At 44.1% G+C, this 23,055-nt stretch overlaps 1 protein-coding gene across 2 annotated transcripts in view; it reads left to right on the top strand.

Annotated features, from left to right (window-relative positions):
• GLI2 (GLI family zinc finger 2) overlaps positions 1 to 23,055 on the top strand; it is a 199,747-nt gene that overhangs the window by 48,293 nt on the left and 128,399 nt on the right. For both annotated transcript variants that reach the window (XM_056350159.1, XM_056350160.1), the window contains exon 2: positions 4,998 to 5,160. In XM_056350159.1, the coding sequence (XP_056206134.1) occupies positions 5,028 to 5,160 (133 nt within the window). In that variant the 5' untranslated portion in view covers positions 4,998 to 5,027. The remainder of the gene's footprint in view (positions 1 to 4,997; positions 5,161 to 23,055) is intronic.

The following is a 23,055-nucleotide window of genomic DNA, read 5'->3' on the forward strand; positions in this document are numbered from 1 at the left end:
ACTTAGTAGCGGCATGTGTATGGAAAAAAACTTCCTTTAGTAATTTGAAGCTGTTGCTGATATAAAAGAAAGCAGAGGGGTCAAGTTTTGCTGTGTTATAGAGCCTATGACTTCACCGGGTTAACTGCTGCTACTTCCATGTAATTGAGAACATAATTTGGCTCAAACCCTGGGAGACTGAACAGGATCACAGCAGCCACTGTATTAAGCCAATGTTCAAAACAGTGGGCTCACACTGAATTTCATAAGCAGGTCATGTATTCAGAAGGCTTTAGATGTATGGCACAGTCCACTGCAAGAGAAGAGATGGTGGGAGTATCTCTTTGTTTATCTTAACTAAAACAGCACACCAGGAAAAGCTATCTAATGCGGTGTTGTACCTACATGGGTGGCGATGTGGCAGAACAGATAAAGTATCTCTCTGTGGGTGCATGAGGACAAACCCGGTAAAAGCTGTGCCAAGGCTGCCATCAGTTATCCCATCTCCCATCAGTCACACTGGGACACAGCAGCAGTGGAACTTCATCCTGGCTGTGCTGGGGTAGGGGTGGTGCTGGTGTCAGCAGCCAACACACCTCCATTGTGTCTCCTTGCAGGTGATGGCACCTCACTGGTGCCGCTGGAGCTGTGCATGAGGATGTCAGGTAGAGGTACTTAAAATGAAGAACGGGACAGACATTGCTCTGAGAAAGCCTAAGATATTCACAAAAGCAGAATGGTTGCTGGAAGCCTTCTTTGGAAACCCCTTCCAGGTTGGACCCATGTCACAGTGTCACTGGCAGCATCTGCCCTCTGCCAGAGAGGCTCACTCCCATGCTGCCACTTAGTCTGTGAGCAGAGGTGGCCAAAATTGGTGATTTATTTTTCACAACAAAGCGTGTGTGTGTGTGTGTGGCAGCAGAAATCTATGTTTTGTACTCTGTCTAGGAGAAGAGAAGTGAGTTTCCTGATGAAAGAAAATCCCTAAGAAGGAAATAATGCTTTTTCAAAAAAACAGAACAGTGCGCGGGGGTATGGCTGATGAGTGTCTGTTTATTCTGTTTATTCCCAAGTTTGCTGGCAGTCCTGCTCAGGCTGATGCCCTCCAAAAGACAGGCGTTTTGGGACAGCACTTTCGACCATTCCTTGAGCACTTAGCGGGAGGGATTGTTTTATTAGGAAAGTTTACAGCTTCTTGTTTTCCCTCAAAGGCAAATGTGACTTTGTTGTTTTTAATTCTGTTGGGATTTCTCCCTTTTAATATACAACACAGCTGTTAAAATAGCTGGGGTTGTCTAGGGCAAATCATATAGCACTTTCCTTGTTCAGATTTCAGATGGCTGACTTCTTAGTGTTGCTGCAGAATTGTATTACAGGTCATATGAATAGTGCTGGTATTAGTGTCAAAATCAATTATCCAACTCTCCTCCTGCAGAGAAAGCTACAAACCTTAGGAACAATCTGAGTAATCCATTCTGGGTTTCTAATTCTGAGTAATGACCGAGGGCAGAGACTTGTGCTTAAATAAGTGCACAGGGTCTTTCTCCATATAGTCACTCCTAAATGCATGCTCTTTACAGGAAAAAGCAGGCTCCCTGTGAAACCCTTTTTCATGCCAAATGGCTCGCTGCTAAGATTAATCTGTCATTGAATTTATAAATTCTGTGTGGCACAGAGCAGCGGAAAAAGTTTAGCACTGAACAGAAAGCAAACTATGTATTGCTTAAAAAATGAATGTTGTGCTCCTGGATGGTGTGGATTGACTGCCTCCATCAATATATCTTCTTATACTGGTAATAAAAATATTTCCATAGCCTTGTGCCTCCAAGGATCTCAAAGCACTTTGCAAACAGGGCAAAGTACTATTTCCTATTTTACAGCTGTAGAAACCAGCTGCAAGAGAGGTTAAGCTTTTTGCCCAGGGACACTGAGGAGACTATAGCAGAGCCAAGATGGGAACCTAAATCTCTGGAGCTCCAGCACAGTGTCCTGATCACAGGCTGCACCAAAGCACAGCAGGGGAGCCTGCTGGTCACTGACACTTGGCTAGCATCCATGAAACTTGGGAGGTGTGATATGAAATCAATGTTGGTTCTCCTTTGCTCCCTGGTCTCTGTCACGGTCTGTGGGTGGAGGTGCTGAGCAGGGCAGGATCCGGCCGGGGAGGATGCTTGTGTCCTTCTAGGCTGGGATGGTCAGCTCTGGTTGTGGGTGCCTGTGAAGGAGAAAGATTTTTGGTTGCTACTGACTAAGGGAAAACTCGGAGCCTCTCATCCAGTCTGCTCTGCTCCAAGCACCCTTATGAAGCAAAAATAATTATAGACTTATTACCCTAAACCCTGTAAGATTGGAGTGGTTGCATTATTTTTTTTCCTAATCCAGTATCTGAGAAGAATTTACCTCTTTAATACAACCATTTACAAGAAACATTTTTTTTTAATTCATAATTAATCTGAAAAGAGAGCATGCAGCTACAAAAGTCAGATTTTCAAATAAAGGCTTGATGTCTTGTCCAATTCCAGTTGGATAAATAACACACCTGAAAAACTGGGTCCCTACTGAGGTGTCTCTGGCAGGGATTTAGAGATCTCACTTCAGGCACCTCTCTGGAATAAAGCATGGCTCTAACCTGCATGTTTCACAGCAGAACAATTTCTGGAAGCTCCCTTGGGCATGAGGCTGCCCTGAGGGTCAGGGTAACAGGGAGGGAGGAGGCTGGGAGGGATGCGAGGGCAAGCGTCTGGTTTCAAACAAAAGTGCAAAGCCTTGAAAGGAGGGACTAAGAAGAAACAGGTGGGGGGCTAGTAATATAGCCTCTGAAGTTTATTTGCTTAGCGAACAGAAGCCCAGGCTGCCAGACCTAGGTCAAATACTCCTCCAGTTCGAGTGTATTTATTTCATACGTGGTCTGTAACCCAACCTGATTTCTGGATTAAACCACTGTAAAGTCCTGGCCCCCAGGAACCCATCCCGTGTTTGCCATCAGGCCCAGCACATGCCGGGGCAGGACCCTGAGGGGCCACCTCGGTATTCACTGGAGCCTTGTGTCATCAGTAAAGCCTGTAATTGTGGGTCCTGTCATTTCCAATGCAAGCCTTGCTGTTTACAGCTGCAAGTCCTGACCATAGATTCATCACTTAGTTGTCCCATTAACGTGAGCTGTGCCTGAAGGTTCCTGGGGTAAGCTGCTCCCTGCTCTGTAGGCTGCCATCCTGCTGGAGCCCTGGCAGTGGTGGCAGTGCTGGAGGACCATATCCACCACGCGCCAGGTCCCTCTGGGGTGCCAGCAAGGATGGCTCTGTATTTATAGGAAAGCTTTAAAGTAGATCAGAGGCAGTGGTTTAGGACAGCCTGTCCTGAGCAGTGCGGAGGGTCCCCAGCAGCGGGTTCGAGGGAGCCTCAAACATGGGGCCATGCACTGCTGTGCGGAGCCGTGGGGCTTAGCATGTGGCAGGGAAAGAGGGATCTTCGCTTTCCTGCTTGTCTGTCCTGAAGTTACAGCACGAAACCTGCTTGAAAACCTGCAAAATAGCGAGAAGGGAAAACCCAAACCAATCACAAAATGAAGTGTCCACAGCCAGGGTCATGAACAGCTAAGGGGTAAAAGCTACAGATTGCACATGGGAGTTCCTGAAACCTTTATGTGCTCTGAAACTTTTAGGAGAGTTAACTTTTTAATCCAAGATGTACGGGAGTCAGTGGATCCTCCAGAGTGAAAAGAGCAATGTCTGAGCTGGCACAATGTCAGTAAAACTAGCTGCACGCACACACAAAAAAAGTTTTCTGGTTTCCCAGATGTTTTTTGGTTCATGCCATTAATTCCAGTAAGGTAAACAGCCGGTGTGCTCCAGAGTATCTCATGAGCTGAAAAATTTGCATCTGAAAATTTGCATGTGAAAAATTGCAGATCTGCATTAAAATTAGAAAGGAAAGGAGGAATTAGCAGTGGGTTTTCCCAAGACCAGCCTGAGGCTGGTAGCACCAGATAACCCCGTCGGTTCTGTGAAAACAGCAGTCACGTGGAGACATTTGAAATAAACCAAGTTAAAATGGGGCGAACAAAAGTATTTGCAGTCAGAAGTCAACCGTGCCTCCTCATTAAAGCAAAGCCCCGTTTTTACATTAAATTTGGGATACCCGTATGTGGGAGACCAGTTAAGTTTGAGTCATGCGGAACAAATGATCAAGCTACCAAAAAGTGCGGGAGCAGTTATTTTTCATGGATTTGCGCTTTTGGTGTCATCTTGTTTCATGGAGTTTTCACTGGCACTTAATTCACCATTTGTAATGGGGGTAAAGATGTAGCTGATTTTCAGATGCAATCGGTCAGGGTAGAAGAATTTGCTTGTGAGAGAGGAACTGGTGATGTTAATCCTCACCAGTGAGAGCTGGACGGGGTCTGGCAGACCTGCTGTGGCCTATCCGTAAGCACTGTTGAAATGTTCTGGTCAAGGCACTGGTACAGAGCTAGCGTACAGAATAAGCACAAACTGGGAAAAAGAAAAGAAAAAAAACACCTTAAATGTAATTTTATCTGTACTTTTATTGGCACTTTTTAGCTGACTCAGTTTTTTGTTAAGGTGGGCTAGGTCACGTGTAGGATGGACAAATCGGTTTTGTAGACACTACATTTTTGCATCTCACCTGTCCTTAAATCCTGGAAAGCCCTGTGGACCTGTAAACCTTTATTATGTAGCCCAGGCTTAAGTGGGGAATAATGTATATTCTGGTCCTGATCCTTTTAGGTCTTCAGCTGCCTGAAGCCAGGGGGATGTGAGAATACCCATCCCTTTGCAGGGTTTTGTCTCTTTTGCCTGTGACTGCAGGACTTGGCTGTACCGCTAGAGATAGAAACCCAGGTGATCTTTGCTGCTCGTCATTTACTTTTGAGCTCTGCCAAACCATCGGCTGCTTCCTTGTGGAGCTGATTTTGCTTGCTTTGTGAGTGGTGACCAGGAGCTGATTTTGCTTGCTTTGTGAGTGGTGACCAGAATCTGGTTTTGTTTTATGTCCTGTAGGGTTGCTGAGCTGGAAGATGCACATCTAAGATGGAAACTTCTGCTTCAACGGCTGCTGGGAAAAAAGAAGGGAAAGGTGCAGTTCTGGAGGGGAATGGCTTTGCGGAGACGGGGAAGAAACCCACTCCTTTAGCAGCTGCAGGAGCAGCAGTGGCACAAGGAGGTACTTTATGTTTTCCACAATTTGAAAGCAGCAGGGGTGTTTTTCATTAGACTGTAAGAATTTAATAAGTACAGTGGCATCTGTCCTCCTGTGAACATGCTGAGTTTATTGGGGTTCTTGGCCATTGGAGGTCACAGGAGCGGGAAGTTGTGTCACCACATGGTGTCCAAACATCACTGCACTGTGATGAGTCACCACTGCTCCCAGCAAACGGGGCTGGTGTGAGGGAGAGGATGGGTGGTGAGAGGCGGCTGTTGGAGAGCTGAGGTGTCCCATCACTGCTTGCCACTGGCCAACTGGTGCTGCGTGGTGTAGGCAGCATGGTGCCTGCCACTCCTCCGAGGCTGGCTGGAGCTGAGGAGTATCCTGTTATCATGGCTGGGGAAGGGTGTTGTGTGCCTGCTGTGATCCTGCTAATGGGCTAAACAGACTGCACCATCTTCAGTCATCGCTCCTGGAATTTCATGATTAAGGAGGAATCTGGGATTGTCCAGCCCCAATGCAGGAATGTTCACAAAGAAACACCCTGACTTGCGCCTTCCCTGTTAACATCAGAAATATCTCAGGTCCTGATTTCTTTTTCCATTGGTGTTTTTGGAAAGATTTTGGTCCTTGTGGTGTTGAAGTCAATTGGGAAGCTCTTGTGGACACCTGCAGGCATGAGGTTGTGTTTGGTGCATGTAACATCAGTGTGCAGAGTGATGTGCAGGCATGTTGCTTCTACCTCCTCTCGCCTGCTGTGGCAGGCAAAATACAGCTCCAGAAAACACATCCCTCTCTGGCATACGTGTGCTGGTGGATCTCCAAATTGGTGCCAGGGCCCTTCATGGTGGCTCCAGCTGTGGCCAAGGCTGTGCCCACCAGGGAGGCATCATGCTGCCCCTGGTGGGGACTGGGAAGGGGTATCCTTTCTGGACAGGGTGTTAGGAGACAAACTTAGAAGGGGCTGTACCAGCTTGGATGTGACAAGAGACATCCCAGCTGTGTAAACTTTGAAGGCATCTTTTTTTTTCCTCTTTAAAATATACCTTATTGCTAGCCAGAGTCTACCTCAAAATGAAGCCTTTCCCTCCCCTTCCCTCACTGCAGGGTTGTTTCTCATCACCCCAGGAAAGCAGCACAACTCCTCAGCGGGCTCCTCTGTTCCTTAGACAGCTCAGCTGGAGTTTGTTTTCTGTTGGCTGAGTTTTGAAGATAGTTCCCAGCCCAAATTGCTTAAACCTGCTTTACCTATTCTTCCTTTTCAACAGCTTTGTTACTCAGTTTTCATTTCCACGTTGACCCGGGAAGATTCAGATATACAGAATAAGGTAGCAGCTGCTAGATTATAATCTGAGAGTATTTCATGTGTTTGATGAAATTTATTAGCTTTTGTTAGCCAAATTTTCTTAAAAAGAACTAGAAAACTTTTCACATAGAGTTGTTTGATGGGAAACACACCTTTATGAGGAACATGGCTTAGATCCATTCAGCAGCATAAGCACTACACAAAGTGGTGGAAAAGAGGGTTTGCTGAGTGGCAGAAATTGGGGAAAGGCAGAGATGGCAACAAGTAGAAATTTGCCTCCCCTGGGAAATTTTGACCCCAGTTGAAGAAGCACAGGCTGTAGCATTGTAGCAGCCCACTTGAGGCATCATCTCAGTGACTGGGAGATCCAAAGGGCTGATTTGCACCAACAAAGTCCAAGCGTGTGCTAAAATTCAAAACCCACAGATGTGCTGTTATGATTGAACATCTTCTCTCAACTTGGCTCTTGCCTCAAGAGTGCCTCCACCAAGGAAACAGTCACTGCATTTCCAGAGATGTGATGGAAATGAGGATGCCATCAGCCCATTTGGTATCCCCAGACACTTGATAGGTTTTTAAGCATCCAGTGTTATATGTCCTGTTAGCAGTGTGCTCTCGCCTTTGGAAAGAATGATTTACGGGGTCAATATTTCTCCTTTTATTAAGAGGAAGTGGAGAAGTAAGTGGAGGATTGTTTGAAGATGTCAGGAGAATTGCGATGAAAGCATTGTGTAATGAGATGTAAAGAGTGAAATCCATGCCATGCTGTGAAGAGAAGTGCTCATAAATGACCTAAAACGGCTAGCAGTGAAGCAGCGTGTGATCAGACGCTGGCCCCAGGACTCTGCAGGTGATGCACGTGCTCTTGTGGTTTGGAGGGCTTTCCTTTGAATTCTAGCTAGGCCTAATACACACTCCTGAAAGGGAGCAGCATGGTGTGTGCGCTTGCAAGTAGGAAAATTAATACAAAGTTGTCTTCTAACATCAGTTAACTGCAAGGTGTGATTTAGCAGATGATAACAAAAGGGCTGGGTAGCAATGAGACTGTACTTACTTGGTATTCATGCTAATATAACTTATTTGATTCACTAAACTAGTGTAATTACTCATAACAGGCCAGAAATATACATATTTATGCTCATATTCTTACAGAAGAAAGCAAACGAGGCATGGAGATTAATTATGATGTTCAGCTTGAGGAGGGGAACAGCTTTAAAGGGAGGGCCTCCGAGCTCCCCACCCTGCTTTGGGGCCATACAAACAAGTCTTTATTCTCATCCAAGACAAACTCTTGATTTTATTTATTGTAGAGGTTTTACTCTTTGTACTAGCATGTGAGAAAGTGGCAGCAAGGCTCAGCTAGTGCTGCAGATCACTAAGCTGCTCTCCAGAGCCAAACAAACGTAATTTGCAACACATTTCTTCTCCTTTATTCTACTGAGTCACACAGATGGAGTGCCAACATAGCGTGTTTCTCAAATCAGAAGGTTTTCTTTTTCCCTTGTAGAAATCTATAGATTCATAAGGTTTTATTTATAATTAAGGTAATTGAAAGCAATAAACTGAATATTAGTTAAATAATTTAAGAATAGCTATTTTATTGTATTATTACTTAGACTGTTACTATAAGGTAATAATATGTCCAATCTCCAGTTCTGGTTCCCTTGCTTTGGATATTTGTCCCAAATGTTTCCAGCCTTGAGGAAATTAAGGTACAGCTGTAGGAAAAGAGATTGGTATTGTTGATGCTGTCAGTGAAGAAGAGTCCTTTCATACTAACAATCTGTATCTCATATTTTTAGTCTACTGAAGCTGCCATTTTAAAGACCTTCTGTGACTTTTTTTTTTATAGTAACTCATTGATCAGATGTTCAGAAATTGGCCTCACAGAAATTACATCAGGGAAGCCTCTCCTAGTTTTCTATTTCTCCATAAATCATGCTGCCTAAAGAGTCTTCTGTTTCAGTAGGTGCACATGTGTTTGTGTGAAAGAGATGGAAGCTGGATTTAATGACAGTATGTAGGAGCTATAGAGAAGTCAAATATGCAGAAAAGCCTCTCACTTTTGATGGCTTTGCTTCTGGAAGGGCAACTCATAACACTTCATGTTTAGAAAACACTTTTGCTGAATGCAAAAGTGCATGTTGCTGCGTAGGGTAGGAGACTTTGGAGCAGGGCACCACATGAGTGAGACTGGGTTGTGTCCTCCAGGCTACCACTGCCACATCCTCCATATCAGCACGCACTAGTAAGCCCAGGCACATGGCTGGAGCAGAAATTTAAATGAGCCAGTCTTTCAAAGGCAGAGATATCTAGGAAGTTGTGTTTCTCATCTTGTAATAAAAATTAAATACAAATTCTCCTAAATGCTAACTGCCTGACTTTAACAAGGCCCAGAATGCACCTTTCTCTCTCCACCCCACCCTCCGCATGACACAAACACCAGGTTCCCAAATTGATGGTGTTTATGTTTGAAACATTTTTCTGATGTCTGGCTCTGTCAAGACTAATTTTAGCATTTCTAAAGCTGGGTAAAAATACAGCCTCATTACTTTGATGTCAGAGCATAGTTTACTATTAGTATATTCTGGGGTTTATCATTTTAGTCATGTTTAACACGGCTGCAGCAGGCATGCACTATTAAATCTGGCTTATTTTACATTCCTGTCCCAGATTATTTATTTGGAACAATTTCCTCTCTATCAAAAGACACGGCTAATGCTGAGTTTTAATGTGTTATTTACACAGAAAATAACCTATTTACAACTCAGTATCTGCCGCGGGGAGAATGAATGGGGCAGTGCTCCCTTCATCCTGTTGTATCTGAGTTTAACAATCTGGATTGCTAATAGAACCATTTATCACAGGGTGGTAATTTATTTTATGTTAGCTGCACAGGTCTCCCTGCCTCTGATCTATGGAAATACTTTGTATATAATGAAGTTCAACAAGTCATTTGGTGTAAACATGGGGAAACCAAGCTGCAGAACCAGTAAGACTCTGGCTACACTTTTTCCAGGAGGTAACGACTCTCCTCTGATATTAAGGCTTCAGTTGATGAAATACAGCTCTTCGCCCTGTGTGTGCTGTAAGGGCAGAGTGTGGGGCTTTTCTGCAGTGGATGAGAGATTGGGATGGAGTTTGGTCACTTGATTTATGGGCTGGCAGGAATGCTCAGTGCTGCAGAAGTAGCACACTCAGCCCTTTCATAGGCAGAGAAGGGCAGGGAGCACCTCCCCATCGCTCTCCAGAGGTCTTCTGTAAGCAAGCCCCGAGTGGCGTTGGCAGGGAGTCCTTGTGCAGTTCAACTTGTCTCAGTGCTGGCTTATGGGAAGACCATGTAAATGAGGAGGAGGAAATGCCAGCATCCCAGCAGACCTCAGCTCACTGAAAAGATATATAGTATGTGTGGCCTAAGACTTAAACAAATTAGAAGAACAGCCCCAATGAAGTCATCTCCTCTGTCCACCCTGTAGGGGCACGTATCTTCTCCAAAGAATGTTTTTCATTCAGTTGTTCACATTTTCAGGAAAAGGAATTTAACCAGGAAAAACATATTCTTAGCTTCCCTTGTCTGGTGAGACGTGGTTAACAGAAAAGCCTGGGTTGAGTCCAGGAAAGAAGGGGGCAAGTGGTTATTGAATGATGGGAAAACCCTGTAATTTAGACTACAAAATGTTTCTGACAGTCACTGTGATTGTCATGTGTCTACTGAGTGTAGCTCAGTGGTCCTCACTTTGGGTAGAGCTTCAGTGCAACCCTGCGGTAAGAGCAATAGCAATCAAGGATCGTATTTCTTCCCTGAAAATTTCCATTAGTCTTAAATAAAAGTAATTATGTTGGGTCCTAAAGTGGATTTCTTTGCTACCGTAGCCCTTCTGGCTGTCCAGATTGCCTACAGGTGTCTCTGCCATACCCTTTCCTGTCCATTTGGGCAGCCTGAGGTCTCAGGGTGCTCAGACTGGTGCAATGCTGATGCTGTTCCTCAGTTCCAGGATATCCAGGCCTGTGACTAGCTTCCAGCTTTGAATCCGGCTGGTCACCTAACACCTGCTCTTTGGGATAGTTTAGAAGGGTCCATGTAGAGATGGATGAAGGTAAAACCATACTGCACCATTTTTATGTTCAATGAGCGGTATCAGTGTGCAGACATGGTGGAGAGCACTCTGGGAGCACCAGGTTTATTTCTTCAGCTACATGTGACAGAATTTTAGTAATTAAAATTGCCATGATTTGTGCCACAAAAGCACATCTTTTCTTCTGCAAGTCGGTGGCTTGCAATGCTGAATCTCTGTAGTCTTTTCTTTAAAATACAGCCATACATCTTTGTTGGGTAACCCTTGGCTTTGCTTAAACAAGTGATTGGAGTCTGACTTCTTGGCAATGGATTTTTTTTTTTCCTCAGTGGGGAAATCCCTTTTCTGAGCCCATGTCCTTGGTTTATCTGTGTGGTAGCCAGCCCTGTGGACAAAGGTGCAAACTCAGAGTAAATTAAAGTTTACAGAATCTTTGGGTCACATTGCATAGCCCTTGCAGCTAATGCTAGAGTCAGTATCACCAAAGCATTTGATATAGCTGGACTTGATGATCTTTTCCAGCCTAAATGATTCTGTGATTCATAACATCATCCAGCGTTCACCGATTGTATATGGCTCCCCCAAACTGTCATACCAGAAGTTCCTACAATTTCAGCCCATTACAAATGCCAAGGTACTTTGAAGACAGAGTAATTTAATCTCATCCCCAACCACACTGCAGGATTGCATGCCAACTTGAAAAGCTTTTATATATTTTAAATGAAAAAAGGTATTCTTCACAGGCTGGTTCTGTCACTGGTATCCCAACCATTAAGTACCACCTGAAATAATTTTGTATTTTGTGAGTGTATTGTTATTATCATTAATAATAGTTGTAATAATAATAGCTTCCACTTTTCTATCGTTTTGTAAGCTCCAACAGCTTATTCTGGCAAGTACTGATGTATCTTCTTTTCTGTGGATCCAGTTTAGACTTCAGTAAAGTGCCTCTTGGAGGGTACCTAAATATAACCTTTTTAACTGATGCTAAATTTACCTATTTGTGGGTTGGTCAATTAGAGTCAAGTAAGAAAAGCCAGTGGTGATAATGCATTTTATTTATCATGATGCTTTCCTGGACTGTCTCCTCTGTGCTGCCAGTATGTCCCCACAGTTTGGATTTTTAGTACCTTTGGCAGCTTTCTGCCTGAGCATCTGAGAATTTTCACAGGTTTTGTGAATTAATTCTCCCAACATCATCCATTCACCACGGCATTTGAGCCTGCCATAATCATGGGGGACCAGGAATGGGACTTGTTTTGTCTGAGGCTGACTGCCTAGAAGTTAGGTGTCTATTTTGGGGTCTCTTTGCATTAGGGTGGAGTAAACCACTTTGTGGAGACGCCTGCTTTTTTCCCTTGAGGACTTCATACCTGGTTTGCGGTGGCTAACGTTAGGTGGATAAATCCCAGTCTTCCTGACTTGGCCAAAATTGCAGAGTGGGGTTAAAGCAAGGAACCAAGGTGGGACTATATTAATGCTTTGAAGCCCTTCATTCACGTTCATCAGCCCATAGCCCAATGAGTGGTCTGAGAGCCCTGACTGCCAGGTCTGGACTGAAATCTCACCCCATGGCTTCTCAAGTCAGAAGCAAACTCGACATACAAGTATCCACACTGCTGGGGGAGCTGCTTCCCAGAGCTGTTCCAGCTTTACGCCAGCATTGATAAAACTAGTGTTTTAACAGCCCATTCAGAGAGATGGGCAATTTCAAATCCCCACTAAAAAGACAAGGAAAAAACCTACTAAATTCTAAAGGCTACAAAAGGCTCCTAAAAATAACCCAAGCGAAGGAAGGCTATTAATGCAAAAGTAAATAATTATGTTAAGGGAAGCAACTAGAGAGGCCAGTTGTGTAAATCACTTTAAGGGGAACAAGCCTTAGATAAAATCCATTCTTTTATCACACAGATTAAGTCTTCCTTTTGACGCTAAATAATTGATAGGGTTTGGCAGAGCGTTCCACGGCTGCCTGCGCAGAGCAGTGGGACTGCTCCCAGGGTCAGACGAGTGGCAGAGAAAAATGTTCTTAGAAATGCTGTGCATCCAATACCAGCACCAAGAAATGTGGCTTGTATTCCCAGCACTTCGTAAAGAATTTCTGCGTGGCCTTGGGAACACATCCCTACACCTTAGAGTGAAAGTAGGATTTAGCATTGCTTGTCTCTTCCTTAAACTGCCCCTCCAAAACCAGGCGGTCTGTTTTCATGGTTTCATGTGGTGATGAGCAAGATGCAGAGGCCTGGGAGGACACAGCCTGTTCCTCTGCACTAGTTTTTCCTTTTATTAGAGAACATTGATTGTGCTATCTGGTGGCTTCTGGGAGCTTAGGACCTGGCAGGGGTTCTCTTACCTTGGTCAGCCCCAACAGCGCCTGAATACTTGCGCTTCTCTCCGCACATGAACATCCTGGTAAAACACGGAGATGTCATTGCTCCCATTCTGCAGACAGGGGGCACAGAGGATTTTTCAAGGCCAAAGTGGCTGTAATGGGTTCAGCTGTTTCAGAGAGATGTCAAGAACTGGTTGTCTCTGCAACTATGGGCGTTCATAGGTGGCATACATGGGACATCCATGGTGGTACAGAGGACTTGGCTCAGGTCCCTTGGGTCACCATATCTACTAGCAAATCCTTCCTCTCTCAGTGATATGCCATGTAATCATGGTCAAATGACTCAAATTCTCACGCCCTTCTGCCAAACAGGGGAGCTGTTTCTTTCCCTTCAGGAGAGTTGAACACAAGTTGCTATGCATCATATAGTGCATTTGAGAAGATCCCATTGCAGCAGTCAGTACTTTTCCCTTTGGTTGCATAAGGGTATGAAAATGTTCAGTAGCACTAATAGGATTTTACTGAATTGGAACTAACTTTTGGCAGTGCCTTTGTCCAGTACCTAGCACAGTGGGCTCATAATTAAGGGGGCTACATTTTTTCTCCAGAACCAAGTGGGACATAACTTGCAGAAACCTTAAAAATTCTTAAATAAAGCAATATCCCATGAATTCCGGGTGGGTTCTGTGTTTAGCAGGATGAGTTCTCTGATCTTATTGGTAATAACAGTGAATAAATCTCAGCCAAGATTATAAGTTTAGCTCTTGAAGGAACAAAATGCATGTAGTCTCCTCATGCTAAGTGGTTTAGGATTATGTTAAACTTGTCAGTTTACATGTGTTTGGAAGTGACCTGCACTGGGTGTTCTGCGACTCCCATAGTGGTGTTGGATTGAATCAGGTAAACCTTGGTGGAAGGAACTGAGCAAAAGTTTGGGCATGTAGGCTGACCAAGTCCACAATGAAAATAAATAAAAAAGCTATCAAGCGCGATCCCACATGACCACACATGAAAAAGATTTCAAGCAGACTTGTCTGAAAGCAGTTTTGCCTTTTCTACAGTTTGTTAGAGAGCTCCATGAGGCTTTTCTCCTTTTCTTTTCTATACCTCTTTTTTTCTTCTGGAATGGCAGCTATTTTTAAGATTGTATTCCATTGAAAATGCTTCCAATTGTAAGTAAATTGTATATAAGAACAGGAGTATTGCAAGCAAAATATTTATATTTACTACCACTAAATCTGATTTTAAAAATACAGCAACATTTGCAGGGATTGGATGGTGCCATTTTGGCCAGAAAGCTGTTCTCTTCTCTTATATGGATCAGTTCCTGACTCGAACAGATTTAAAAAAAAAAAAATCACAGCTTGTAACAGATGCATCCTTAACTAAACAGTTAAAGTAGATATTTTGATGACTTCAGTTTTATTGATATAAAAGATTAGTGTCTGAGCATTCCTGAAATCTATCCAATAGATGTGAGGTATCTTCCTGTAAGCCCCTGGCCCTGAGTGCTCTGCTTCAACAATAGTTTAATCATTTAAAGAAAATGGAGATACTTCTGCACCTAACGAGATGCTCTGAGACTACAGAGAGCGGTAAGGGCTCAGCACTCCTGACCCTGGGTCCAAAGTGTGGGGGAATTTTTAGATTTTCCCCATGTGAAATGATTTGCTCTGTTTGTAAGGGGGGGAAATGATCTTTTTGTACACTGTTCTTCTATCTGGGGTTCACCTTATTTTATGGCTGCTCTTTGTGGGGTGATGGGGAGAATAAACAGCATCCTCTTCTGCATGCTGGCTGTGTGAATATCAGCGTCCTGTGTGAATGCGTGCAAGTGCCTTCTCCATAAAGCTCGTGGTTAAGCTAAATCTTGCTCATATCGGCTCACGGGTAGAGCTGGTGATGTTCTTTCTGAGGCATTTACAGCCACACTTTAAAGCAAAAACAAAGAAACACAAAGGTGAGGACTTTAGGCACTGGTTTGCACATCCCGTTTTAACGAGGGGAATTATTATGTGTTGTGGGAAGCTGACCCGACTTCCAGAGGCTGCTTGTGTGAAGATACCCAATTTTTTGGTGGCTCCCTACAGTGAGGGCACAGAATAGAGCCTGGAGAAAATTAGCTTCAGTTCCTGATCCAGCCCCAAACTTCCTTCATGATTTTGGGAAAGCTGCTTGACTTCCCTTTGCTCCCCTGTTTATATAATGAACTTGCGTTGTTCTTTGGGCCCCCAGGCCCATCCATCAGCATCTGGTTAGCATGTTTATGGCATTGGTCATACTGAAGCACTTAACGGGTCAGACCGCATAAAGGTTGCCTTTCCCCCCTCCCCTCCGCCTGCCAGAGGGTGCTGCTGCCCCTGGGCGCTGTGTTACAAGGGTGACCTTGTTCATATGTCTGAGGTGTCAACCTGCTGCTGTCAAAGGGGGCCAATAAAGCCGATTTGCAGGGTGAGGGAAGATAAGGTTAAGTTCTTATAGGGAAGGTATTTTCAATATCTGTAGCAGAGAGACTGTTTGGGGCTACATAGAGCTTGACTGTATTCCAAGGGGTCATGCTGTGCTCTGGAGTAAGAAAGTTTTTCAGGCGATCCTACCTGGCAGACTCAGTTGGAGAACATTGCATTGTTAATAGCTGTGTAAATCTTTTGTATTGAAACAAGAGAAAGATAATTTTCCCAGTTTAAGAGGGTTTCCTACATACATAGTCGATGGGTGAGGTTGATCAAACACTTTGCTGATGTTCAAAGTACATGGACAGAGTTTTGGACAGATCTGGATGAATTCACAGAAACCATGCAGAGGTTCAGGGTTTCACCCTGACCCAAGCAATAGGCAGTGGTTTTAGCAAAGTCCTTTGTAATTAGAGTCCTAGGAAAGGTGGTGTTCTGGGAGCCAGGTGATGGAAGGAAAAGAAAATCACTGATGTGGGATGACAGCTTCAGAGAAAACCCTGGTTTCAGCTTTCCTTCCCATTAGCCTGCTGTGCACGTGCGCACTCTAATACTGTAATCAGCTGCAGAGAAGCTGGCAGTACTGTTGTCTGGTTCAATTTTTTCCCTTTGGAAAACTCTGGAGGAACCTCCATGTGCTGTTACAAAGATGTTCTTAAAACATCTTCACTGCAGGGTCCTGTATTTCAAATGCTGGAGCAGTGACTTAAAATAGATGTGAGGTGCCTGAATGTGTGAAAAACACTTGCATCTCTTTTTCTGAGTTCTGTGCATCCTGCATCACTTCTGTAAGCAAGCTAAAAGGGTTGGGAGGAATTTTTTTTTTTTAATTTTTGCAAGTTTCTGTGTTTCTTTTAATTCCACTCGAAACAATGTCTTAGCATCTGAAATAAGATCTAAGGCTATCTTTCAGCCACATAGTCACTTGACATTTGAAACAGGCTGGATTTATAGGTAGTTACTAAAAAATATATAGCAAAATGAAAGTCTCAGACACTGAGTTCATGTGCATTGCCCATTGTAAAGATAAGTAACGGCTGTTATAAGATCACTTAAATGGTTACCTTTGGGACATAAAAGGGATCTTTGAAGACAGTAAGTCTTAATACAGAAATGTTTACTCATAAAAAATACATTTGGAATGGGGGAGGGGAACACATTTCCTATTAATGTGGTTTTTGCCTTTTATGGCAGGTTGTAGCAGGTCTTTAACCTCTGTAGCACTTGAGCAAGGATAGAAATGAGCTTCTCTAAGTATCAGCCCAGAGGGCCTTTTCTCACTGCCTGTATCTGCAGTGTCTCTTGTAAAGATGGTTTAGTTTATTCTTCCTTTCTGTGACCCAAATGAAAAACTATTCTTTTCTAACTTCAAAACCTTCCACTAGTTAAGTCCTAAGGGCAGAATAGAAATGTCCTCCTGAATTTGGTTCGTTTAACCTTGTGTTTTGTGAGGTATGGGGCTGGTGGCCCAAACCATGCTTAGACACAGTGGGAATTTAAAGGCTATGTCATCTGAGTAAGGCACGGAAACAGAAGAGGGAACTGGCCCTTGAACACCATGGCTGTAGATACCACAAAGGAGGGATGATATTCCTCCAGATTGCTCACAAAGGGTGCAGATGTGCAAGCCCAGCATTCCCAATCTGCCTCTGGGTGCACATGAAGTGGACAGTGGCTCATGTTGCCTGTGAGTTTTCTGGTAACAGTTCTGCAGGTAATTTTGAAATATTCTTTCTAGACAATTGCTGTGTTCCTAAATGAGGCAAAAGGTGGTGTCAGCATTATTTGATCAGTGCTGTGTGAACCCATAGCTAAGGAGGATGTGATTTTTGCTTGAAAGTTTTGTAGAATTATTGCCAGATGCAGTAAGACACAAGGTTCCAGCCGTCTCAGAGTGGCAGAGAGAAGTTTACAGTCCTTTGTGGAAACCATGGTGGATTACGGTCAATAGTCTTGACTCAGGTAAGATGATTTACACAGCAGAGGTGAGGGAGGAATGCCAAGTTGTGTAGAGGGGTTGGAAGGCCTTTGACCAGTTGTTTTCTAGAAATGTTAGGAGCAAGACTGTAGCAGCAGGGTTTGAGCCAAAAGACAACGTTCTTTGGGCTCTTCAAGAGAACTCAGTAGCAAAGGGAAAAGTCATGAAGTACTTCAGCAGAAGAGCTAGCGGAAGAGCTACGCACTCAGAGAAGCATAAGAAGGAACTGGCTGGGTGTAGAAAAAACCAAAAGGTAGAGAAACTAGAAAGAAAATCTGTGTTTGTTGTGTAGATGAAGTTCCCAAGCTAAGACCCCTGGATTTCTGATGAACCTTTTCTCTAAGCCCATGGCCTAGTGCAAAATTAGCTCTTTACATGCCAGTGACAAGGCAGGACTACTCGCGGACTTTGTTGTTGTTATTCTAAAACATGATGCTCATCCAGGCAGTAATCCTTTAGGTAGGTAATAGAAATTAGGTTTTGAGTCACACACTGACCTGTCTTTGTAGTTAGTACAACATGTTCTGGTCACGTAATGAGACAGAGGACAGATTAAATGAAAGACAGGCAGGATTTTCATTCAGGAAATTGGTATGGTAATGACGGATATGGGGTCTTGGCGTGTTTCAGGCTTCGTCTAGCCTCTTCAGGTAGCAGATACAAGCACGACTCTCACTTATATTCACCCAGTCAAGCATGAGGAGGTAACAAGTTCTCTGGGGAGGCTGGTATTTAATATCTGCCAGATGCCTGCCGGAGAATACTAATACAGATCCCAGGTTTAGTGTGCCCTGGGAATGCAGATGGTTGGTAGGAACATGCCTGGCCTGACAGCCACATCTCCTTTAGCTCTGTGGCAGAGCTGCCTGGATTTTCATCCCCTGCTATTTGGATTGTAAAAGTGATGGCTTGGTCAAAGGAGCCTTTTGCTGACTTTCCTGGGAGATTTTCTGGAAGATTAGCAGGCAAGAGGGGGAGAGATCTGAGGTTTCCATTGGGGTGTCACACTGGTGGGTAAGGGGAGCGGCAACATCAATTACCCCAGACGTCACTTGGGCTATCCTCTCAGGCAGGACAAGCTAAGTGCCGTGACACCGTGAGGGCCACGGGGAGGATTTGTGCTCGTGGAGAAGCTTCAGCCAGCTCCTGCAGCGTGTTCACCCCTCCCTGAGGCCACTGTGAGGGGAGAGGGAGGATGGCATCCAGGCCTGTTGCTGTCCTTGTGGGAAGCACTGGAGGTCCCTCAGCTTGTCCTCAGGCTGGAGCGAGGGAAGGACTTCTATGAATCTCACTTTCTTACCAAAAAAAGGGAAGGAAAAAAAAAACCAAACAACCCCTGCAAGGCTCCATATAAATCAGGGCAATAAAACTGCCTGTGGTCACGATCAAATTATACGGTTTAAATCTATATAAAAGAACTGGAGCAGGTTCAGTCCAGCACTAATGTCCTCATTGCTGTAAGCAGCGAAAGGGGCAGCAGCGAGGAGGAGGAGAAGGTGGAGGGAGGGCAGGCACTGGGCTCCTGGCACCAGCGCACGGGGGAAACAATTTGCTGAGGTGGTTGAAGTACATGTTTTCAAAATCTGTTTGTCCATAAGGGTTTGAGAAGAGGATGTCGTCTGCTTACTCGGTAACTTGTGTGTGGCCTGCGAGTGGTTTCAGATGCTTGGCCAAAACCAAATAATCTCTCCTTTTAGGAAATTTGAAAAGTATGCGTGCATCCCAAAAAAGAATGGAGATTTGCACTGATGTCCTGTACTCCTGCTGCAGCGCCTTGTGTAATCATGACACCGTGTGTTGGCAAGATGTGGAGAGAGGGATTGCTGAGCCCCCTCTGCTAGAAACAGAGACTAGATATTATGATTTGGGCTGTCATGAGACTCTGACTTACTAGACTGTTTTTAATGGGAGAAAAGACTACTGGGGTATGTCGTATATCTTCAGAATTCAGCTGAATGCTGCAAAAATGCCCATATTAGGACATGGTACTTACTAGAAGTGAAATAACAGAACTAGTGAACTTTCACAGTGAGAACAACTTGCAGATAAAGTTGAAATTTATGGTGGTGTAGGAGATTCTTAAACAGAAGGTTTTGGCATCTTTTCTGAGTACCCTGGCCACACTGACAAGTTTATAAATCTCTCCAGTGTTTGGCTAATATCCTGAGGATCTGCACTGTCCTGCTCAAAGGTGGTAGCTGCCTTCACTGTTAAATAGGGGCTGTATTAGGGAAGGGTGGTGGCAGCAAGAGGTGGCTTTCAAGTCCAGCTGCTGCCGCTTTCAGAGGAGATGAGCAGGGGTGCTGCACATGCGCAGCCTGGAAGGCAGAGGGGACTCCCCGTGCCCTGTGCTTGCGCAGCAGCTGTGCGGGGCCAGCCAGAAAGTGTGAAAGACTCATCGGTTGCAAGGGGAAACATCAGATCTCCTGGGGCAAGGGGAATAAAAAAAAAAAACAACCGGGAAGCTAAAAGCAGTAGCAGGTTTAGGCACAGTCCATTGAAGACCAGTGCAAACTTAGATGAAGGAAATGGCACCAAGAAATTTAATAACCTGTTATACTTATGTAGCACATTTCGTCCTCAAAGCATTTTTACGAACTTAATGATGTGCAAACTACATGCACACGTATCCTTTCATCTGCCAAGGGCTGTAGCTGCCTTGGGTGTGAAGCCTGGTGATGGCTGCTTTGCAGCATCACAGCAGCATACAATAGCAAGTGCAAAATGCCTTAAAGCTGCCTGCTCTCAGTCAGTTAGGGAGGCAAAACTTTGGACAAGACTGGAGGTATTGAGAACAGTTGTGCTGGCAAAGGGCATGTACGGCAATATCTTCTGTGACTACAATCAATCAGTGATTAATCTTTTCGAGATCCTACCAGATAGAGCTTTCTTTAGGGAGAGCTGGAAAATGAACCTTAGCTGGCTACGAATCTGGTATGAGCTTTCTTCAGTGCCATTTGGCAGTCTCCCACCTCAGAAAGTACTTGCTGACTCTGACTGGCATGAGCTGCTTTTCCACCTGAGATCCAAGGGGATCAAGTAACAAGGTTCTACGGATGGCAATGTGATGTTGTCCACATCATAAATTTTCCCACTTAACGGCATTCTTGTCTCAAAGGAAAGGGTGTTTATTTTTAGAAAGGGTCAATAAGTGAGCATTAGAAATCCTGGGAGATGTATGAGTTGATAACATTTCAAAGTTGTTGGGAAAGGGGGGGGGGGGAACCACACCAGCAGCAGCTTTGCCCCTGTTATCTTCCCGAGGAAGTTCTGTATTTTCAGGCATGATAGTTTTCAATGTCACCCGCCCTGTAAGAGTTTTGGTGTTCTGTCTAATCCCCCAGCTTAATGAGTTCTGCAGGGATGCACCATGATAGCTAAAGATCATTTACCTGAATTGCTTTTTAATTTCTGGAATGGGAAGCTGCTTGTGCAGCAGGATAATTACATTATAATTTACAGCAATCCAAAATCAATAAATTTAGTCATATTGGGATAGAGAAGGAGGGTGAAAAATCCCCCCACCATTAAATTATTTCACACTCTTGTGCTTGATGTTCCAAGAACTCAACAATAAACTTTGGGGGATGGGAGAGAGGAGTGGAGAACCACTGGTTTCCTGAGACTGGTCAGTAAATCAGCTTTGCCCGGTGATTTCTATAGTGAAATAACACATGGTTGTGTTTTGCAGAAGAGGGCAAATACAGCAGATAATGGCCTCTTTCTGATTTATTTTAATTCCAGCGTATTAAAGGAGAGAAAATGCTTTGTACTCTCTGGCCCCTTATTCCCGTGGGGAAGAGCTGATGAACCATCACAAGCTGCAAGCTAAACCCGAGTCCACCCGAGCTTTGCTCCCTGCCTGAATGAAACAGTAGAGTTGAATAATTATTGGGGTAGGCCACTATAGGAACTGGTGGGGTTTCAGGATCTTGATGTCTTTATCAAGATGAGATTGGAAGCTTTTCTCCAAGTTAGTATTTTTGCCATGAACAAGCTATTGGGCTTATTGCAGGGACAAATTAGTGAAAGCCCGTGAAGTGTATTCTAAGGAGAACAGGTTATAGAGAACAGGTTTTGTGGCCTTGGTGTTTCCTGAGCTTCAGAGCCTCTGCTCCTCCCAACCCTGTACCCAGGAGGGACTGCATGAGGGACAGTCTTTTTTTTTTTTGGAGTCTCTTCAAAGCCCAGCAGCTCACTGGCTGCTGGAAGCACTAAAGGAGGAAGAGTGACCTTGCAATGAGGTTGGTCTCAAACCTTTGTATCTGCTGCCAGCACCAATCTGGTGTAAGCCAAGCCCCAGCAACACCAGTGCTGATCTGGCTGATCCCTGGGCCACTGGGCAGGTGGTACCCGCAGTGCTCTGTGTTTTCCAGGGTCCACCCAGCAGTCTCATTTTGTTCCTGCAGGTGGGAGGAATAGCATATAGACAGGTAGCCCAAACACACCGCCTTATGATTTAAGAGAAATATTATTTGAGCAGACAGTTCAAAGGGGTTCAGTTGGGCAGATGGAGACTGGAGCTGTGGTCTTGGTTGGGTGGGTTTTTTGGTTTGGCTTTTTTTTTTTTTTTTTTTTCCTTCTTCACTGAGGTATGGCCTGCTGAATTCATCTCACAGGAAGATGTATTAGGTGTTTCTGGACTTCCCCCACTCAGACTGACTCGATTTTATTTTTCCTTTGAAACCACAGAAAAGCTGTCAATGCTGTACCCAAAAAAGGATGTTGTATGAAAGGAAATCACTTTGTCTCTTGTATTTGAGGAGGATTATGATCTGGCATGACCTCATTATGGGTTAGGCGAGGATATTTCTGGAAATACTAATTAAATACTTTTTCCATCCCTTGTGCCCTTGTAGCATGTGTAGACTTTATAACAAGAAAAAGCAGAAGAAAAAAAAGCTGTCTGCAAGGAATTTTTTCAAGCCCTTTCTCCAGTCAAATGAAGGAAGTACAGTTACAGTCAAGGTAGCAATATTAGAAGCTATTAAACAAAGTTTTCTTAGTTGTGATGAGCTAGAGGAAAATAATTATCTGAAAGGAGAGAGTAAAGTTGGCACTCTCTGGGCTCTTTTGTCTATGCTTGACTTTAGGAGCCTGAATTGTAATTGTCTTACAATTTCAGCAAGATCACTCTGAATTGCTGAAAACATCCTTCCTTCTCTGAAGGTGGTTTTTTTTTATTGGGTTTTTTTATTATTTTTTTTCCCACATTCATGTTCAATGAGCACAAGCAGTAGTGCCTAGGCCCACAAACTATAACACTGGCAAAAGCTGGTGGTGAGCTTTGGCATAGGGTGGAAAACTCTTATACTGGTGCAGCTAGGGAAGAAATTACGTGGCACCACCAGTCCTGACGTATTTAGTAATGGATATCCTCCTGTTATTTCTTATGGTGGTGTTCTCCTCCTGGGCTTAGCCATTTTGCTCCAAGAGCGGTGTCCTCAACTTGTGGCATTTCAGCAAGTTTTAGCAGCTCTGAATCCAGCCCTGGCCGTCTGAGCTGTTTCCTATTGAGGTCAGTGGGAGTCTTCCAGTTGACTTCAATGGGAGCTGGACTTGGCCACTGACAAAATGTCTTTAAAAATTGCCTTCAGCAAATAAGCTTGTAAATGGTCGCACTAAAATAGCACCACACAGGCCCAAATATGTCTGTATTGAAAACACATGCTGTCAGATGGATAAAAATGTGTTCTTACAGAACCTTCAACCATCATCACATGGAGGTTGTAAAGATATTTTATTTTGATTGTTAAATGATTTTGATT

Source organism: Falco biarmicus, chromosome 8, assembly GCF_023638135.1.
Source record: "Falco biarmicus isolate bFalBia1 chromosome 8, bFalBia1.pri, whole genome shotgun sequence".
NCBI classification, from domain to species: domain Eukaryota; kingdom Metazoa; phylum Chordata; class Aves; order Falconiformes; family Falconidae; genus Falco; species Falco biarmicus.